The sequence below is a fragment of the Salmo trutta genome, chromosome 25, assembly GCF_901001165.1.
Source record: "Salmo trutta chromosome 25, fSalTru1.1, whole genome shotgun sequence".
Classification (NCBI taxonomy): Eukaryota; Metazoa; Chordata; class Actinopteri; order Salmoniformes; family Salmonidae; genus Salmo; species Salmo trutta.
Window position 1 is genome coordinate 33787429 of NC_042981.1, and position 17292 is coordinate 33804720.

Genomic DNA, 17292 nt, shown 5'->3' on the forward strand with positions numbered 1-17292 from the left:
TTGGGTGCCGTCATCCTCATCAGCGTCAATCTTCACCATTATTACCGTCATCCTCATCAGCGTCAATCTTCACCATTATTACTATCATCGTCCTCATACTTCTGTAATGAACCGTCTCCATATCTGTTTTATACAGTGTTTCCACTGTTAATAATCTTATACAGTGTTTCCACTGTTAATAATCTCTGTCAAGTGAGCTGCTCTCCCTCTACCTATGTAAAAGCCAAAGGATTCTCACAGCAAAAGCTTTTACTATATTTAGCTAAATGTTACATTAAGTACATAGGCCCCGTCATTATTGTAGGGAACTACCAGGGAATAATTTATGCAATTATATTGTAGTACGAATGGTAAATGCACTCTGTTACATAGTACTTACTATTGTGAATGCTGTTTTCCAAGAAAATACAAAAAGAGGCTTACATCAGATAATCCACTAGTAGTTACTCTGTTCTAAAGGCCTGTGCACTGTCAGGTGCGACCCTTTATGTGTTAAATCGTTAGATAAATGTATACATTTCACCCAGAATAAAACAAGCTGAGAGAACAGACAAGGCGAACATAAAGGGCCCTATAAGGCAAGGGCAGTGACGTCACGCATGTTTAAGTTCTGGAGCCTGTTCTACAGCAAGAGGATAAAAAGCAATGTGCTCATAACTGCTTAATGTGGTTACATTTCACATCTCGACTAGGGCAGTTACAGCGTGTGATTACATACTTATTCTGATGGCAACATTATTGCGCTCAGCAGCTCCTGTGGTTGCGTGTCTGTCTTTCAGAGCTGCAGAAACTGGATTGAGCCGAGGGAGAGTAGAGCGGAGTAGAGCAGGCAACACTCAAACCCAGATCTGGAGTTTTGGCATGAATTTCAAATGGAGCTGCCCATCTTTAGAGCACACAAGACACTCTGAGAGATAGGCCTAGCCTACGTTGCAACATAATATAGGTATAAAATGAAACGCAGTATATTATGTAAGCTATTCCTCTTTTCAATTGGAATATTTCCTCCTGATACCATGCTATAATTCAACATTTGTCTATTGCAAAATAATAGTGATTTTCCTTCGATTGATAACATAGGAAACTCCAGTCCGGGTTTTCCTTGTGATGCGCGTTGGACCCTGGAGGGGGATAATAGCTGGTGGAGCCTACTCTCTCTCATGCCATGCTGGGCCAGAAGGGCTCCGGGAGACATGCACTTACCCATATCCGGGTTGGAGGAAAAAAGTTTCATTTAAACCTGGACGACAAACTTTCAGCATGATGCCTCACTGACAGCGCCACAGCCGCGGCTGTCAGCGACTCATTTCACCGCGGATTTTTACGAGCATTACAGCGCTAGAACATAGCTTCGTTTTTCAACTGAAGATTTTTTTCCTGCTTGACTTTTTCCTGTGTCTGTTTTTTGTTGTTGTGTGAGAGTGTTCTGCTCGTGGGTCAGTGTCCTTGTCTGACATGTTTAAGTGACAATGGCTGCGCAAGTGGCATCAGCACCGACGACAACTAATAATAAGAAAAAGAAATTGTCTGGCAGTTTGGGTCAAGAGATACATTCGGGGAAATCGGGAGGAGGAACTATATCGAGATCTGGAGCAATGCTTGGAGCTGGAGATGGGACTAACACAATGAATAATGTAGACCATCACCACCAAAACGAGCTCAACATGGTCAATTCAACTTCTCCGAATAACAATTCTGACACACGGGAGAAGGAGAGTGGAAATATCACAACATCGTCAAATTCGACGACCTCTCTGGAGGGAATGGAGACGGGTTTGATAGCAAACCATAAACAGAAAAATGTGAGTGGAGATCCCCCTCAGCACCTCACGCCGCCGCAACAGCAGTCACAATTTAACCCGTTTCCTCAGCATCAGCAGCGCCAGATACAAAGTAACAACATCAACAACAGCCAGGCGACAAGGGGAGAGAGTGAGAATCAGCACCACGGAGGAAAGAGGGGTGTTTTGGCGAGCCAGACAGAGCAGCAGATGCTGAGTAAAGGTGAAGGGGATCATACCTGTAAACCAGGGGAGCGAATGGGTGCCAGGTATGAACATGCCAACGTGGGACCAACGACCGACATCAGCGGCCAGCCCCAGAGCGTAGGAGGGACCAGCGCTATTTCAGAGTTTAATAACTACTATGGCACTTCCAGAGTAGGGGCCTGCTATGATCAACATGGCGGACAAACCACTGGGATGGGGATGATGCACTCCTCGGGACCCAACAACATGGACCCAGTGCACAACTCCCACGAAGGATACCACAACAGTCAGTACAACCACTACCCTGGCTACCGGCAGGGCTACGGTGGAGCGGGCTACGGTATGATGGCCCCGTCCAGACAGGGCAGTAACATGCTGATTGGCCCTGGCAGCAACACTCCAGCTGGCCATGTCAAGGCTGCTATGGGAGCTGCTTCCTCCGGTTCTGGCGGAAGTGTTGGGGGCTTTCAGAGATTCCCAGGACACACTCAGCATCCCTCGGGAGCCACCCCAACTCTAAACCAACTGCTGACGTCTCCAAGTCCAATGATGCGAGGTTATGGCAGTGGCTATCATCAAGACTACAACAGTCCCTCTGCACAACAACAAGCTGGCATCGGCTTAGGCAAAGACATGACTTCACAGTATGGCTCCACAACCCATGGCTGGCCAGGGCAACAGAGAAATCACCCGTCCATGAGTCCCGGAAACGGAGGGCAAGGTATCAGCAGACCACAGGTGAGTAGTAGTTTTACAAACTCAGCTGTAGCGCATTAACTCGAGAGGCACTCTGAGTCACACCTGTCACGAGCCGTCTGGCAGAGTTGTTGAAATGCACTAGGCCTAGGTTACATGTGTTATTGCACTGTAATAACTTGTCCCTCCCGACTTCAAATAAATATGCTGTGTGCTGGTGAATATTGCACGTCTAATATTCATCGACAGGTAAAGTAATTGTAGAAGAGAATAGTGTCTCGTTTCAGATCTGCTCAAGGTCACTCTTGCGAGAAAAACAATAGCCTGTCAGTCACGTATGTATGCAATACATTGTCATTCATAACATCTATTTTACACAATTCATTTATTAGTCCATGAAGCGTAAATATAGGCTTGGGAACTAAATATCATTTTGCGCGTAAAGGCGCGTAAAACGGAGTAAAATGATCATTATTCATATTTATTTGGTTAAAATCGATGCAATGCATTTGCTTACACTATGTGTTTATTATTTACCACCGACTTTTGAATTGAAGAGCTTTATTTGTGTAAGATATTATGCTATTATTATTTTTAAAATTAAAAACAATTAATGGCGTTGGAGATTCGCTCTCTTGCTGACGTGGTTGGAGACACGTTGCAAAACGCCCTCTGGAAGGACGCGCTGTATAGGCTCTCGTCGAATTATAGACTTTATTCATTAATATTGGTTTGAATTACAATAATGTCATATTGCTATCATCAAAATGTAATATATTTTAATTATTAATCGCTGTTTGCGCAAATAGAATATCCGCTATGACTATCAACGGCGAGACGTGTCTGTGTACCACGCTGTCCGCCTGCGCTATTGGTCTCCATCGCAAGGTTTGGAATTTGAATTGGAGGTAAAGTGGCTGTAATACTCTCCAGGCGGCTGCCTCTGAGTTGACATCAAATCTGCCATCTGATTGGCGCTCCATCTCCCCACTGGGTGCTGAGCGCTGCTAATGTAAATCGAGCTGAACCCTCTGTCCAGGTGCGCGACCCGGGGCATGGTGAGAGCGGGATGGACCATTCACAACTATGCCTACAGATAGAATGTCGTCTTCTAATAGGGCAGGTCGATATATCGAATGAATTCGATTAACTCGATTTTATGTTTTAGCGCAATGTTCCAAATTATGTTTTTATTTTTTGTTCCAAATTATGTTTTTATTTTTGTTTGTTTTTATGAGCATTCTGTTTTTTTGGTCTCATCTTTGCTCCTTCTGTGCTGTGTGCACTGTGCACCTTCCCACTTGCACACAGACACCAAGCCCCTCCCTCCCCCTGCCACTCACAATAAAGATGGAGAGATAACTTATTCCTTTCTGACAACAAGCAGTTTAAACTCCCCATTTCCGTTTTAGGTTTGGTCCGACAGAATGGGTCAAATGGACACTGAAACACAGAGACGTTATTTTACTGTAATAGAGGAGAACTTAACCTTTCTAATGATACCCTTTTTATGTCTCAACCCCCAAAATGTAGAACAGAGCAGACCCTACGAAAACGAGAGTACTGTATGAATGAACATGTTGTGGAAAATGAATGCTCAGTTTCTGTTGAAAGTTAGAATAGCAGAATATACAAGGTGCCAGTTCGATATTTTATTGTGCTTTAGCGGTTTTGCTCTTGTTTTATCAGTCACTGACAGTCACTCAATTAGCCACGTCAGCTAACCATTTTTAGATTGTTAAGTTAGTCTAGCCAGTTATCTAAACTTGCAGTTATCATGGGCGAATACCGACCGGGTAAGCAGGGCACGTGCCCAGTGGCCCTGACCTACAGGGGGCCCACATTGATATTGTTATTCAATCACTCAGATATCATGGCATAAGTCATGTGCAAAATGTGTAGAATTGCAGGAAATTTGCTTTAACGCTGCAAAAACGTACTTCCACCCCATGGCAGAATGGGTAGCAAATTCACTTTAAAACTGCAAAAATGTCTTTCTGCCCCATGGCAGGAATTTGTAGAATTGCATGAAATGTGTTATTAAATTGCTAAAATTTCTCTGTCGCATGCCAAAATGTGTAGAACTCCTGAAAACATGTTTTGAAACTGCAAAAATGTCTCTCTGCCACATGGCAAAATGAATAGAATTGCATGAAATGTGTTATAAAATTGCTCAATTTTCTCTCTGCCACATGGCAAAATGTGTATAACTGCAGAAAACGTGCTTTAAAATGCAAATCAAATTTTATTTGTCACATGCATTGAATACAACAGGTGTAGACCTTACTGTGAGATGCTTACTTACAAGTCCTTAACCAATAATGCAGTTTTAAGAAAAATAAGAGTTAAGAAAATATTTACTAAATAAACTAAAGTAAAAAAAAAGGAATGCAATAAAATAACAATAACGAGGCTATATACAGGGGGTATCGGCAACGAGTCAATGTGTGGAGGTACAGGTTAGTCGAGGTAATTGAGGTAATATTACATGTAGGTAGGGGTAAAGTGACTATGCATAGATAATAAACAGCGAGTAGCAGCAATGTAAAAATAAATAAAAAGGGGAGAGTCATTTTTCTCTCTGCCGTCAAGAGGGGAGCACAAAACAAAATATGCCCTCTTGGTGGGGGGGGGGGGGGTGCTTAAGGCCCCCAAAAGGCTAGAGCCGGCCCTTCACAGACTGTTTTTTGCTAACTGAGTTAGTCTGGGTTTTATAAATGTGCAATCAGCATAAAAATATGCATTTATATAAGGAATTGGCAACTCGTTCTCATGCTGAGAAATAAGCATCCTCTTATCCAGGAAGGCCACTTGATTTCAATATCTTAACAAAGTGAACAAGCTATGTTGTTCAAACAGTTGGAGACAGACAGCAGGCCGTGTTCATAACAGTTCAACTGTTCTACATTGTTAGCAAATAGATCCACGTTGGCTAGACTTGAAATATAAAGATTAGCTGGCTACTCACTAGCACGTGGGCTTATGCTTGAGAGATTGTTTGAGACCTGTGTTAAATTTCCTGCTATAACAAGTTGGTCATTATTAGTGGATGTGCATCGTTCTGGTTAACTTTGTAACTAAAAGGGCATTTTCATAGACAGACTTGAAAGCCAGATCAGTGATTATTGCAAAAAAAGTAGGTTAAACAAAAATGATTAAATTATGCCTCACGAGTGGCGCCAGCGGTCTAAGGCACTGCATCGTAGTGCTTGAGGCGTCACTGCAGACCAGGGTTCGATCCCAGGCTGTGTCACAACTGGCTGTGACCCGGGAGTCCCATAGGGCCCAGCGTTGTCCGAGTTAGGGGAGGGTTTGGCCATCGCGCTCTAGCGACTCCTTGTGGCGGGCCGAGCGCCTGCAGGCTGACTTCAGTCATCAGTTGAATGGTGTTTCCTCTGGCACATTGGTGCAGCTGGCTTCCGGGTTAAGCGGGCGATGTGTTAAGAAGAGCGGTTTGGTGGGTCATGTTTCGCATGTCTCGACCTTCGCCTCTCCTGAGCCCGTTGGGGAGTTGCAGCGATGAGACAAGATCGTAATTGGATATCACAAAGTTGGGGGTAAAATATAATTTAATTATTAGTGGGTCTTATGGTTGTGGAAGGCTTATATTTAGCCTAGGTATAATTTATTAGATTCTTCCTGACTGTTAGAAATGCAGTGTATTGACCTTTAATTGTGCAACAAAGCTTATGTAGAGAAAACGTACCAAAAAATCTAGATCAGATTTTTAGGTCATATCGCCCAGCCCTATCTTCTAAGCTATTGAATAAAGAAGAGTGGTATACAAACAGTATGCCTCTGGTTGTGTTATTATGTGTGAATGCATTTTTGTTCTCAATGATGCGCTCTGCTGAATATGTCCCAGATATTTGACCCCAGGGCAAAGTGGAGGTGTAGCCTGCTCTCGGTCGGTCTCCCTCTTCCAAACAAAACGGTACATTTCTGTAGTTCCCAGGAAGACCTGTTTGCATGGGGGGATTTGGATTACCGTTATCATTGTAGTAGCCTAGTAATTCCATAGTAATTATAGCCCATATTTTATATCTTAGACATGTCATTCAACAGATCATAAATTCTTTGTCTGAAGTAGTTTTACTACAGTCATAATTTAGGAAATATGAAGGCCTATTTTGTAATACTCTTTATTACCACATGCCACAGTAGGTTTCATTCCAGAATTGTTGCTAATATTTTGGGATGCACAACAACTGCTGTGCTATGTATCTACAATTCATCACACACCACACATTGTCATCCATTTTGTCTTACATTACTGTACAGGAAAATAATTCAAAGTCATTTGTAAGATTATGCCAGGTTTCAGAATAGCGATATGGTGTATTTATTACAATTTTCCATGCCATCCAAACATTATGAACTGCGGTGGCTATAATAATAGTTAGTCCTTGGAAGGTAATGATTGGATATGATACATACCGTAGCCGAGCTGTGCAGCCATTTAGATAATAAGCCTCTCCTTCAGCCTCAGAGAATAACGCATTTCGAATTGTAATTGGTAAATACATTTTAGTAATGATATTTGTCCCTATTATTTAAAGACCTCTGTGGGTTAAAGATTGGATAATGGGTGCAGAAAAATACACAAGATCATACACATTAATTTACAGGCAGAAGATATCTCTAGAGGATATAAATTCAAAAATATATCTTATTATTATAAAAATGTACAATATGTTATGTACAGGTTGCTTGTAATTGAACTCAGGTTATAATGTATTTATTTTCATACAATAGTATGATTAAGCAATAAGGAACAAGGGGGTGTGGTATATGGCCAATATACCACGGCTAAGGGCTGCTCTTGGGACGACACAACGCAAAGCCCCGAAATGCCTTATTGCTATTATAAACTGGCTACCAACCTATTTAGAGCAGTACAAATAAATGTTTTGTCATATCCATGGTATACGGTCTGATATACCACAGCTGTCAGCCAATCAGTATTCAGGGCTCAAATCACCCAGTTTATAATGTATTTAATTTCAACCCCAGAGAAGAGGTTGTATGTTTGCCGTTCCATATCAACAAAGATATTGTATACATGTGGAAAAACAGGTTTGTAATCGACTGTGAGCTGTACCTCAGTTCACCCACAGGGGTTTTGTGTCAGGACCAGTCTAGTGTGGATCCTCCAAATTGGCCCATGATCTGTGTTTATGCACCTCAAATTGTGTGTGTGTTTGTGTGTGTATTTGTTTGAACACGCCTAAATCAACTGTCGGCAGAATCTCTCTCTTTCAAGTTCATTTTCCCCACACTACCTCTCTTCAGGAGCTAGCTGTGTGAGAACACTTTCCTCATTTACAAGCCTGTTTCCCTCTCTCTTTTCTGGCCAGCCACCAACATACAGACTGGGACACACACACGCACACACACACACACACACACACACACACACACACACACACACACACACACACACACACACACACACACACACACACACACGCACACACACACACACACACACACTACAGGAAGGTGAGCCCTAGTTGAAGCTGTTCTCTCATTTAAATGGCATTGTCCCGCATTTTCAATTACTCTGGCCAATTTGTTTGAGGAAACAGGAAGAGGAACAGAGAGCCTGTTCATGTAGTGGTCCATATACACAGGGCCGGTGCTTCATCAAATAGGTCAATCAGAACACCTTAGTCAATAAAGAAACATTGCTTATTTTATTTTCTGTCTAGTTATGCCTTTTTGTCTTCAGATTTTTTTTACTCACTTATTTTCAGTAGTTTATGTGTGAGTGTGTTCGATTGTGTGTCCTTGTATGTCTGGCTTTATGTTCATATTCTTGCTTGTCTGTCTGGGCTTGTGTGCACATTATTTTGTATTTAATTGGGTGGGTGTGTGCTTGTGTGACAGCGCAGTTGGTTTCAGACAGAAGTAGCCTCATCAGTGCTAGTATACCAGACCAGCCTTAACTCCAGCGCTCACTCCTTCCCTTGCTCGTCCTCCATGCTTTGTTTATGCTGGTTTGTTTACATCTCAGGCTCTCCTAGCCCAGTTTAGTTCAGCCTAGCGCTGGCTGATTAGGAACAACACAGTGAAATGTTAATGTACTCTGTTGCTTCCGATAAGGGGCTGATAGACGGCCCAGGTTTTCATCTCGCAGGATAAAACACAATGCTCAGGAGCGTAATTGGCAGCTAGGTTATCCCGGGACTGCCCGTGGTTTTCTTAAAATGCCAATTAATTCTGATTTGCCACAACAAAAAACTGACCAGTCATGTCGTCAACTGTACATATAATTAGCTGCTAATAAAATAATTGTAGCTTTTTGTTCGGCCCTGTGATGCACTTACAACAAACAGAGTCAAAGGTTAGCAGACAAATAACTTGAAGCAGAGCAGTTCTCTAATTATATACATTTTTAAATCGGTATTATTTTTGTTTGGGTTTTGGCTGTTTGGACCATAGGGTGCAACTTTATTCTACCCAGTATCACAGATTATTGTGAAATAGACACTAATTGCTTAAAATATATTTTTTTGCATACAGTGCATTTCAATTACAGATAAAGACAGTAGGTTACTTAAGACAGAAACAATAAGAGCGAGGTTGGTCAGGGAGGATGGGTAGGTAGGTGTATAACGTGAACATCTAGCAACCCAAAGGTTGTGTGTTCAAATCTCATCATACATTTAGCTAATTAGCTACTTTGCAACTACTTAGCATGTTAGCTAACCCTTCCCCTAACCATAACCCTTTAACCAAACTCCTAAACCTTTAACAACTTAGCTAGCATGTTAACTAACCCTAACACTTTTTTTATTTTTTTTATTTCACCTTTATTTAACCAGGTAGGCTAGTTGAGAACAAGTTCTAATTCACAACTGCGACCTGGTCAAGATAAAGCAAAGCAGTGCGACACAAACAACACAAAGTTACACATGGGATAAACAAACGTACAGTCAATAACACAATAGAAAAGTCTATATACAGTGTGCAAATGTAGTAAGATTAGGGAGGTAAGGCAATAAATAGGCCATAGTGGCAAAAGAATTACAATTTAGCAATTAAACACTGGAGTGATAGATGTGCAGAAGATGAATGTGCAAGTAGGGATACTGGGGTGCAAAGGAGAAAAAATAACAATATGGGGATGAGGTAGTTGGGTGGGCTATTTACAGATGGGCTGTGTACAGGTGCAATGATCGGTAAGCTGCTCTGACAGCTGATGCTTAAAGTTAGTGAGGGAGATATAAGACTCCAGCTTCAGTGATTTTTGCAATTCGGTTCAGTCATTGGCAGCAGAGAACTGGAAGGAAAGGCGGCCAAAGGAGGAGTTGGCTTTGGGGATGACCAGTGAAATATACCTGCTGGAGCTACGGGTGGGTGCTGCTATGGTGACCAGTGAGCTGAGATAAGGCGGGGCTTTACCTAGCAAAGACTTATAGATGACCTGGAGCCAGTGGGTTTGGCAACGACTATGAAGAGAGGGCCAGCCAACGAAAGCATACAGTTCGCAGTGGTGGGTAGTATATGGGGCTTTGATGACAAAACGGATGGCACTGTGATAGATTACATCCAATTTGCTGAGTAGAGTGTTGAGTAGAGTTTTGTAAATGACATCGCCGAAGTCAAGGATCGGTAGGATAGTCAGTTTTACGAGGTTATGTTTGGCAGCATGAATGAAGGATGTTTTGTTGCGGAATATGAAGCCGATTCTTGATTTAGTTTTGGATTGGAGATGCTTAATGTGAGTCTGGAAGGAGAGTTTACAGTCTAACCAGACACCTAGGTATTTGTAGTTGTCCACATATTCTAAGTCAGAACCGTCCAGAGTAGTGATGCTAGACGGGCGGGCGGGTGCGGGCAGCGATCGGTTTTTAGTTTTACTTACATTTAAGAGCAGTTGGAGGCCATGGAAGGAGTGTTGTATGACATTGAAGGTCGTCTGGACTTTTTTTTAACACAGTGTCCTAAGAAGGGCCAGAAGTATACAGAATGGTGTCGTCTTCGTAGAGGTGTATCAGAGAATCACCAGCAGCAAGAGATGTATACAGAGAAAAGAGTCGGCCGAGAATTGAAGCCTGTGGCACCAACATAGAGACTGCCAGAGGTCCGGACAACAGGCCCTCCGATTTGACACCCTGAACTCTGTCTGAGAAGTAGTTGGTGAACCAGGCGAGGCAGTCATTTGAGAAACCAAGGCTATTGAGTCTGCCGAGAAGAATGAGGTGATTGATAGAGTCGAAAGCCTTGGCCAGGTCGATGAAGACGGCTGCACAGTATTGTCTTTTATCAATGGCGGTTATGATATCGCTTAGGACCTTGAGCGTGGCTGAGGTGCACCCATGACTCGCTCGGAAACCAGATTGCATAGCAGAGAAGGTACGGTGGGATTCGAAATGGTCGGTGATCTGTTTGTTAACTTGGCTTTCGAAGACTTTAGAAAGGCAGGGTAGGATAGATATAGGTCTGTAACCATTTGGGTCTAGAGTGTCTCCTCCTTTAAAGAGGGGGATGACCGCGGCAGCTTTCCAATCTTTAGGGATCTCAGACGATACGAAAGAGAGGTTGAACAGGCTAGTGATAGGGGTTGCAACAATTGCAGCGGATAATTTTAGAAAGAGAGGGTCCAGATTGTCTAGCCCAGCTGATTTCTAGGGGTCCAGATTTTGCAGCTCTTTCAGAACATCATCTATCTGGATTTGGGTGAAGGAGAAATGGGGGAGGCTTGGGCAAGTTGCTGTGGGGGGTGCAGATCTGTTGACCGGGGTAGGGGTGGCCAGGTGGAAAGCACGGCCAGCTGTAGAAAAATGCTTATTGAAATTCTCGATTATCGTAGATTCATCAGCCTTAGTGCAGTGGGCAGCTGGGAGGAGGTGCTCTTATACTCCATGGACTTTACAGTGTCCCAGATCTTTTTTGAGTTTGTGCTACAGGATGCAAATTTCTGTTTGAAAAAGCTAGCCTTTGCTTTCCTAACTGCCTGTTGTATATCGCGTTGGCTATTCGATGCTAATGCAGTACGCCACATGATGATTTTGTGCTGGTCAAGGGCAGTCAATGTCACACCCTGATCTGTTTCACCTGTCCTTGTTATTGGCTCCACCCCCTCCAGGTGTCGCTTGTTTTCCCCAGTGTATTTATCCCTGTGTTTCCTGTCTCTCTGTTCCAGTTCATCTTGTATGTTCCAAGTCAACCAGCGTTTTTTCCCGTTCTCCTGCCTTTGCTATTCTCCTTTTTCTAGTCCTACCGGTTTTGACCCTTGTCTGTTTCTGGACTCTGTACCCACCTGCCTGACCATTCTGCCTGCCTTGACCTCGAGCCTGTCTGCCACTCTGTACCTCCTGGACTGGTTTTGACCTTTTGCCGGTCCACGACCATTCTCTTGCCTACTCCTTTTTGGATTAAATTCCAACCATCTGCCTCCTGTGTCTGCATCTGGGTCTCGCCTTGTATAATGATAGTCAAGACAGGAGTGAACCAAGGGCTATATCTGTTCTTAGTTCTACATTTTTTGAATGGGGCATGCTTATTTAAGATGGTGAGGAAAGCACTTTTAAAGAATAACCAGGCATCCTCTACTGACGGACTGAGGTCAATATCCTTCCAGGATACCCGGGTCAGGTCGATTAGAAAGGCCTGCTCGCTGAAGTGTTTTAGGGAGCGTTTGACAGTGATGAGGGGTGGTCGTTTGACCGCGGCCCCATTACGGACGCAGGCAATGAGGCAGTGATTGCTGAGATTCTAGTTGAAGACAGCAGAGGTGTATTTAGAGGGCAGGTTGGTCAGGATGATATCTGTGAGGGTGCCCGTGTTTACGGATTTAGGGTTGTACCTGGTAGGTTCCTTGATGATTTCTGTGAGATTGAGGGCATCTAGCTTAGATTGTAGGACGGCTGGGGTGTTAAGCATATCCCAGTTTAGGTCACCTAACAGTACAAACTGAAGATAAATGGGGGCAATTAATTCACACATGGTGTCCAGGGCACAGCTGGGGACTGAGGGGGGTCTATAACAAGCAGCAACAGTGAGAGACTTATTTCTGGAAAGGTGGATTTTTAAAAGTAGAAGCTCAAACTGTTTTGGCACAGACCTGGATAGCATGACAGAACTCTGCAGGCTATCTCTGCAGTAGATTGCAACTCCACCCCCTTTGACAGTTCTATCTTGGCAGAAAATGTTGTAGTTGGGGATGGACATTTTAGAATTTTTGGTGGCCTTCCTAAGCCAGGATTCAGACACGGCTAGGACATCAGGGTTGGTGGAGTGTGCTTAAAGCAGTGAATAAAACAATCTTAGGGAGGAGGCTTCTGATGTTAACATGCATGAAACCAAGGCTTTTAAGGTTACAGAAGTCAACAAAAGATAGCGCCTGGGGAATAGGAGTGGAACTGGGGGCTACAGGGCCTGGGTTAACCTCTACATCACCAGAAGACCTGAGGAGGAGTAGGATAAGGGTATGGCTAAAGGCTATAAGAACTGGTCGTCTAGTGTGTTGGGGACAGAGAATAAAAGGAGCAGATTTCTGGGCATGGTAGAATAGATTCAGGGCATAATGTACAGACAATGGTATGGTAGGATGTGAGTTCAGTGGAGGTAAACCTAGGCATTGAGTGATGATGAGAGAGGTTTCATCTCTGGAGGCACCAGTTAAGCCAAGTGAGGTCTCCGCATGTGTATGAGGTGGGACAAAAGAGCTAACTAAGGCATTTTGAGCGGGACTGAGGGCTCTACAGTGAAATAAAACAGTAAGAACTAGCCAAGACAGCAGTAGAGAGAGGCATAAAGCAAACACAGGTGTTGCTCAGGAGAGCTAAGACAACAACTTTTCATGTGTATTACACGATTTTCATCACAATGCATTTCATGTGCATGCCATGCTTTTCCTTCTGTATAACGCATTTGTATCCATTATACAAATTCCAATTTGTTGTGGCTAACTTTACCTCGGCTCGGGGTTAGGGTCTTTGCTAGGTAAAGCCCTGCCTTATCTCAGCTCACTGGTCACCATAGCAGCACCCACACGTAGCGCGCGCTCCAGCAGGTATATTTCACTGGTCATCCCCAAAGCCAACTCCTCTTTGGCCGCCTTTCCTTCCAGTTCTCATGGTGTCTTTTCTGTGGAGAGAGAGCGAGAGAGAGAGAGAGAGAGAGAGAGAGAGAGCGAGAGAGAGAGAGAGAGAGAGAGAGAGAGAGAGAGAGCGAGAGAGAGAGAGAGAGAGAGAGAGAGAGAGAGAGAGTGTGAGGCAATCGGAAAAGGATGGAAATATAGGGGCGAGCGACAGCAGCATTTGAACTCACACAGGGCTACTGAGGCATGGGGCTGACTTCAGAGACTGAGAGAGGGAGTTGTGAACAGGGGAAATGTCAGAGTATTTATAGCCCTCCATGTGAAACTTGCCCCAGCCTCTCCAAGTCAAAAGAAAGGGATGATTATACAGTAATATGTGTTTACGACCAGAGTGGTTGGTCGGGTGATTTCAGCCCCTCTCATTCTGGTACCCTGGAGCTATCCTATTCCCCTCCAGCGGTGGGGTGCTGTGTGTGTGGCAGGCTGCCTGGCTGGCTGGCTGGCGGGAGGGGAGGGCTGGGCTGGGCTGGGCAGGGAGCCAGGTCGGTGGCCTCACTCACCTCCCACAATCCCCCTGACCTTCACACATGCAAATTAGCCATGTGCGGCCGGTGAATGGGAGGAGAGCAGAGCACACACTACCCCCTCCTCTCAGAGGAAAAGGGATTTCTCTTTCTCTATTTCTTGTTATTGTTCCAGCCAGCCTGTCTCCCCCACTAGCCCCCTCTTGCTCCCCCTCTCCTCTCCTCTATTCTCTGATCTCCTGGGTGGTTTCTGAGCATGTGGTCCTCCAGTGGAAGGTTAAAGGGAGTCGAAAAGAGGGGATATACCCCAGTGGGGCTGTCTCTACCTCTATATCCTCCCCTCTGCATCTCTCTCTTCGTTTGCTGCCTCTTCCTCTCTCTCTCCCTCTGCCTAAGTACAGGAGAGAGGCAGGGGGTTCATGGAGAGGAGAAAAGCGAGAGGTGTTTGTATGCTACAATATTTATACACAGAGTATATCAGTATCATTCTGACATCATCCCCTTCCCCTTAGCCCAAGGGGAGAATGCTAGATGATAGGCCGGCACTCACTTAGTGTGTGTGTGTGTGTGTGTGTGTGTGTGTGTGTGTGTGTGTGTGTGTGTGTGTGTGTGTGATGATCGGCACACTTCTCCGCCTGGCTGCTGTGGACACATCCAGACATAGCAGTCTGGCAGGCAGTTTGTTCGTCTGTCACATCCAGACATAGCAGTCTGGCAGGCAGTTTGTTCGTCTGTCACATCCAGACATAGCAGTCTGGCAGGCAGTTTGTTCGTCTGTCACATCCAGACATAGCAGTCTGGCAGGCAGTTTGTTCGTCTCCATGACGTTTTATGTGTCTGATGAACAATATTCAACTGTTACCATTGTTTTGGTGACCGTATGTGAAGGTGATGATGATGATGATAATGATGATGATGATAAGGACGATTTAGAGTCTGTGGTGAGATGCGGGACTGTGTTGACCACCTCTGTCAGAACAGGCTGTCATTTACACCAATCAAGACTGTAATAATATCATCTAGATCTTTAACACACCGTATGACACAGAAACACTGGCTGACTGGACATCAGCACAAAAGCACAAGAAAATATGGACGCCGTGTCTCTGTAAGTGAGCCCGCAAACAAACTCAGTAAACCCGTTCAAGTATTTCTGTGCAATCTTGAGAAATAATTTGGGAGTAAGGGAAGGTTTTGTTTGAAAATACGCTTGCAGATAGATCAATATGTCAATTCACTAACCGGTTTGTACCTACACTGTAGTTACACTGAAAATATATTGTTTTAGCAGAAGCACCTACAACTGATTTCAAATTGAATGCAAAAGCAGAGTTTCTGGCATAGTTTCGCTAAAAGCTAACATGAAACAGAGACTTGCTGTAGCACTGCCTCCCTCCGCCATACCATGCTGTGTCTTCTTGATGAACATCCATTGGTATTGTTGAGTCAACATGTACAAAGGTTACCATAATGTCAGCTGTATGTTAGAGGGCATGCTGGTTGCTCTGATGTAGATGACATTAGCATAATCCATAGTTGGGCTAACAGCGGGCTGCTCTGCCCAGTAGGGAGGCTGTGTCATGCTCTGGGTTAGAAGGGACCTGGGTGTATTCAGACTGGTGTGGTGGCACGTGATGATCACACCCAGACACATTTGACATTTGACCTAAATGGAGTTGACTTGAAGAGAATGCTTTTAATACCGAAATCTCATCGTTTCTTTTCACTGCGTGTGTGGCTATTTGTTTATGTGTTGGAAATCACAGACATGCACATTTCTCCGAAAATTCGTGAACATCCAGCGACATCGACAGAATTGCAGACATAGCTTTAGTGGTGGCTGCAATCTGAAGGGAAAGCATTTCTAGAATGTCTTGCCTCTGTCTCCCACTGTCCCTCTCATTCTCTGTCTCTCTCTCGCTCGCTCTTCTCTCTCTCGTCTTTCTCTACCCTTCTCACCCTCTGTCCTCTACTATCGCTCTCGCTCTCTTTCCTAGAATGTTGTCAACTCTCCTCTCCGTCCTCCTCCCCGGTCAGTCAGCCAGTCTTTGGGGTTGACCTTCAGCGCTGTAGTTAGTTACTGGATGACCGTGCTGCCTGCTGCACTCATTAACCATCAAAGATGAATAGTTCCATCATAGGAGAGGAGGAAATAAGACAATCAGTTCAATTAGAAATAGTTACGAGCTTGGAGGGCGAGAAGAGCTGGAGGGCGAGAAGAGCTGGAGGGCGAGAAGAGCTGGAGGACGAGAAGAGCTGGAGGACGAGAAGAGCTGGAGGACGAGAAGAGCTGGAGGACGAGGGGACCTGGGCTCTGGAGGTCCTTAGCCTGTTTGTGTGTGTGTGTGTGTGTGTGTGTGTGTGTGTGTGTGTGTGTGTTTGGCGAGTCACTGTGGTTTGGGGGTCAGTGGGAACACCCCTTGTTGACCTGTGACCCCTAACCCTCAGCCCTGTGGCATAATGAGCGCTTGTTAAAGAGAGAATGTTTGAAATGCCAGGCCAATGCCATCGCCTTAACGAACATCCTCACATTCCCTTCTTTTCTTAATTAGGCCATGGATTTCTATGCTGATTTGCACTTTCAATGTTTATATAGTATGTTGGGATGTAGTAGAAATCCAGGGTCAGAGGCGTCTCTCTGTTTTTTACCAATCAGGGCCCCTTATTTGTACTCTGTTATGACTTGGGTCTGCTGTGAGATGCATTTACTTCATTTCTCCCTTCATATCTTCATCATTATGTGGTGAAATTGAAACAGCTGTACTCCTCTGGGTGTTGCACATGTAGAACGATAAAAATCATCCGCCACTTGGAGAAATGAGAGGGAAATGAGGCCGGGCACAAAGGAGAGGGCGATAGGGAAGTGATTGTGCTCCTAAGATGAGCCTTCTCCAATGAGAGCACTGCTGCTGTCCAACTGGGAAATTCAGGTGGGTCAATATTACATTGTTCAGAGTGGCACTAAGGAGCAGGAAAACGAAGAGGTTTCTGTCACTTGGCAGATCGATTAGATCGAGCAGAAGAATCTCAGATT

General features: G+C 44.4%; 1 protein-coding gene across 5 annotated transcripts in view; it reads left to right on the forward strand.

The window, feature by feature from the left end:
• The first annotated feature begins 1143 nt into the window (after positions 1-1143).
• Positions 1144-17292, forward strand: part of LOC115162467 (AT-rich interactive domain-containing protein 1B) — a 227254-nt gene continuing 211105 nt past the window's right edge. For all 5 annotated transcript variants that reach the window (XM_029713784.1, XM_029713786.1, XM_029713789.1 and 2 more), the window contains exon 1: positions 1144-2726. In XM_029713784.1, coding sequence (XP_029569644.1) covers positions 1470-2726 — 1257 coding nt within the window. In that variant the 5' untranslated portion in view covers positions 1144-1469. The remainder of the gene's footprint in view (positions 2727-17292) is intronic.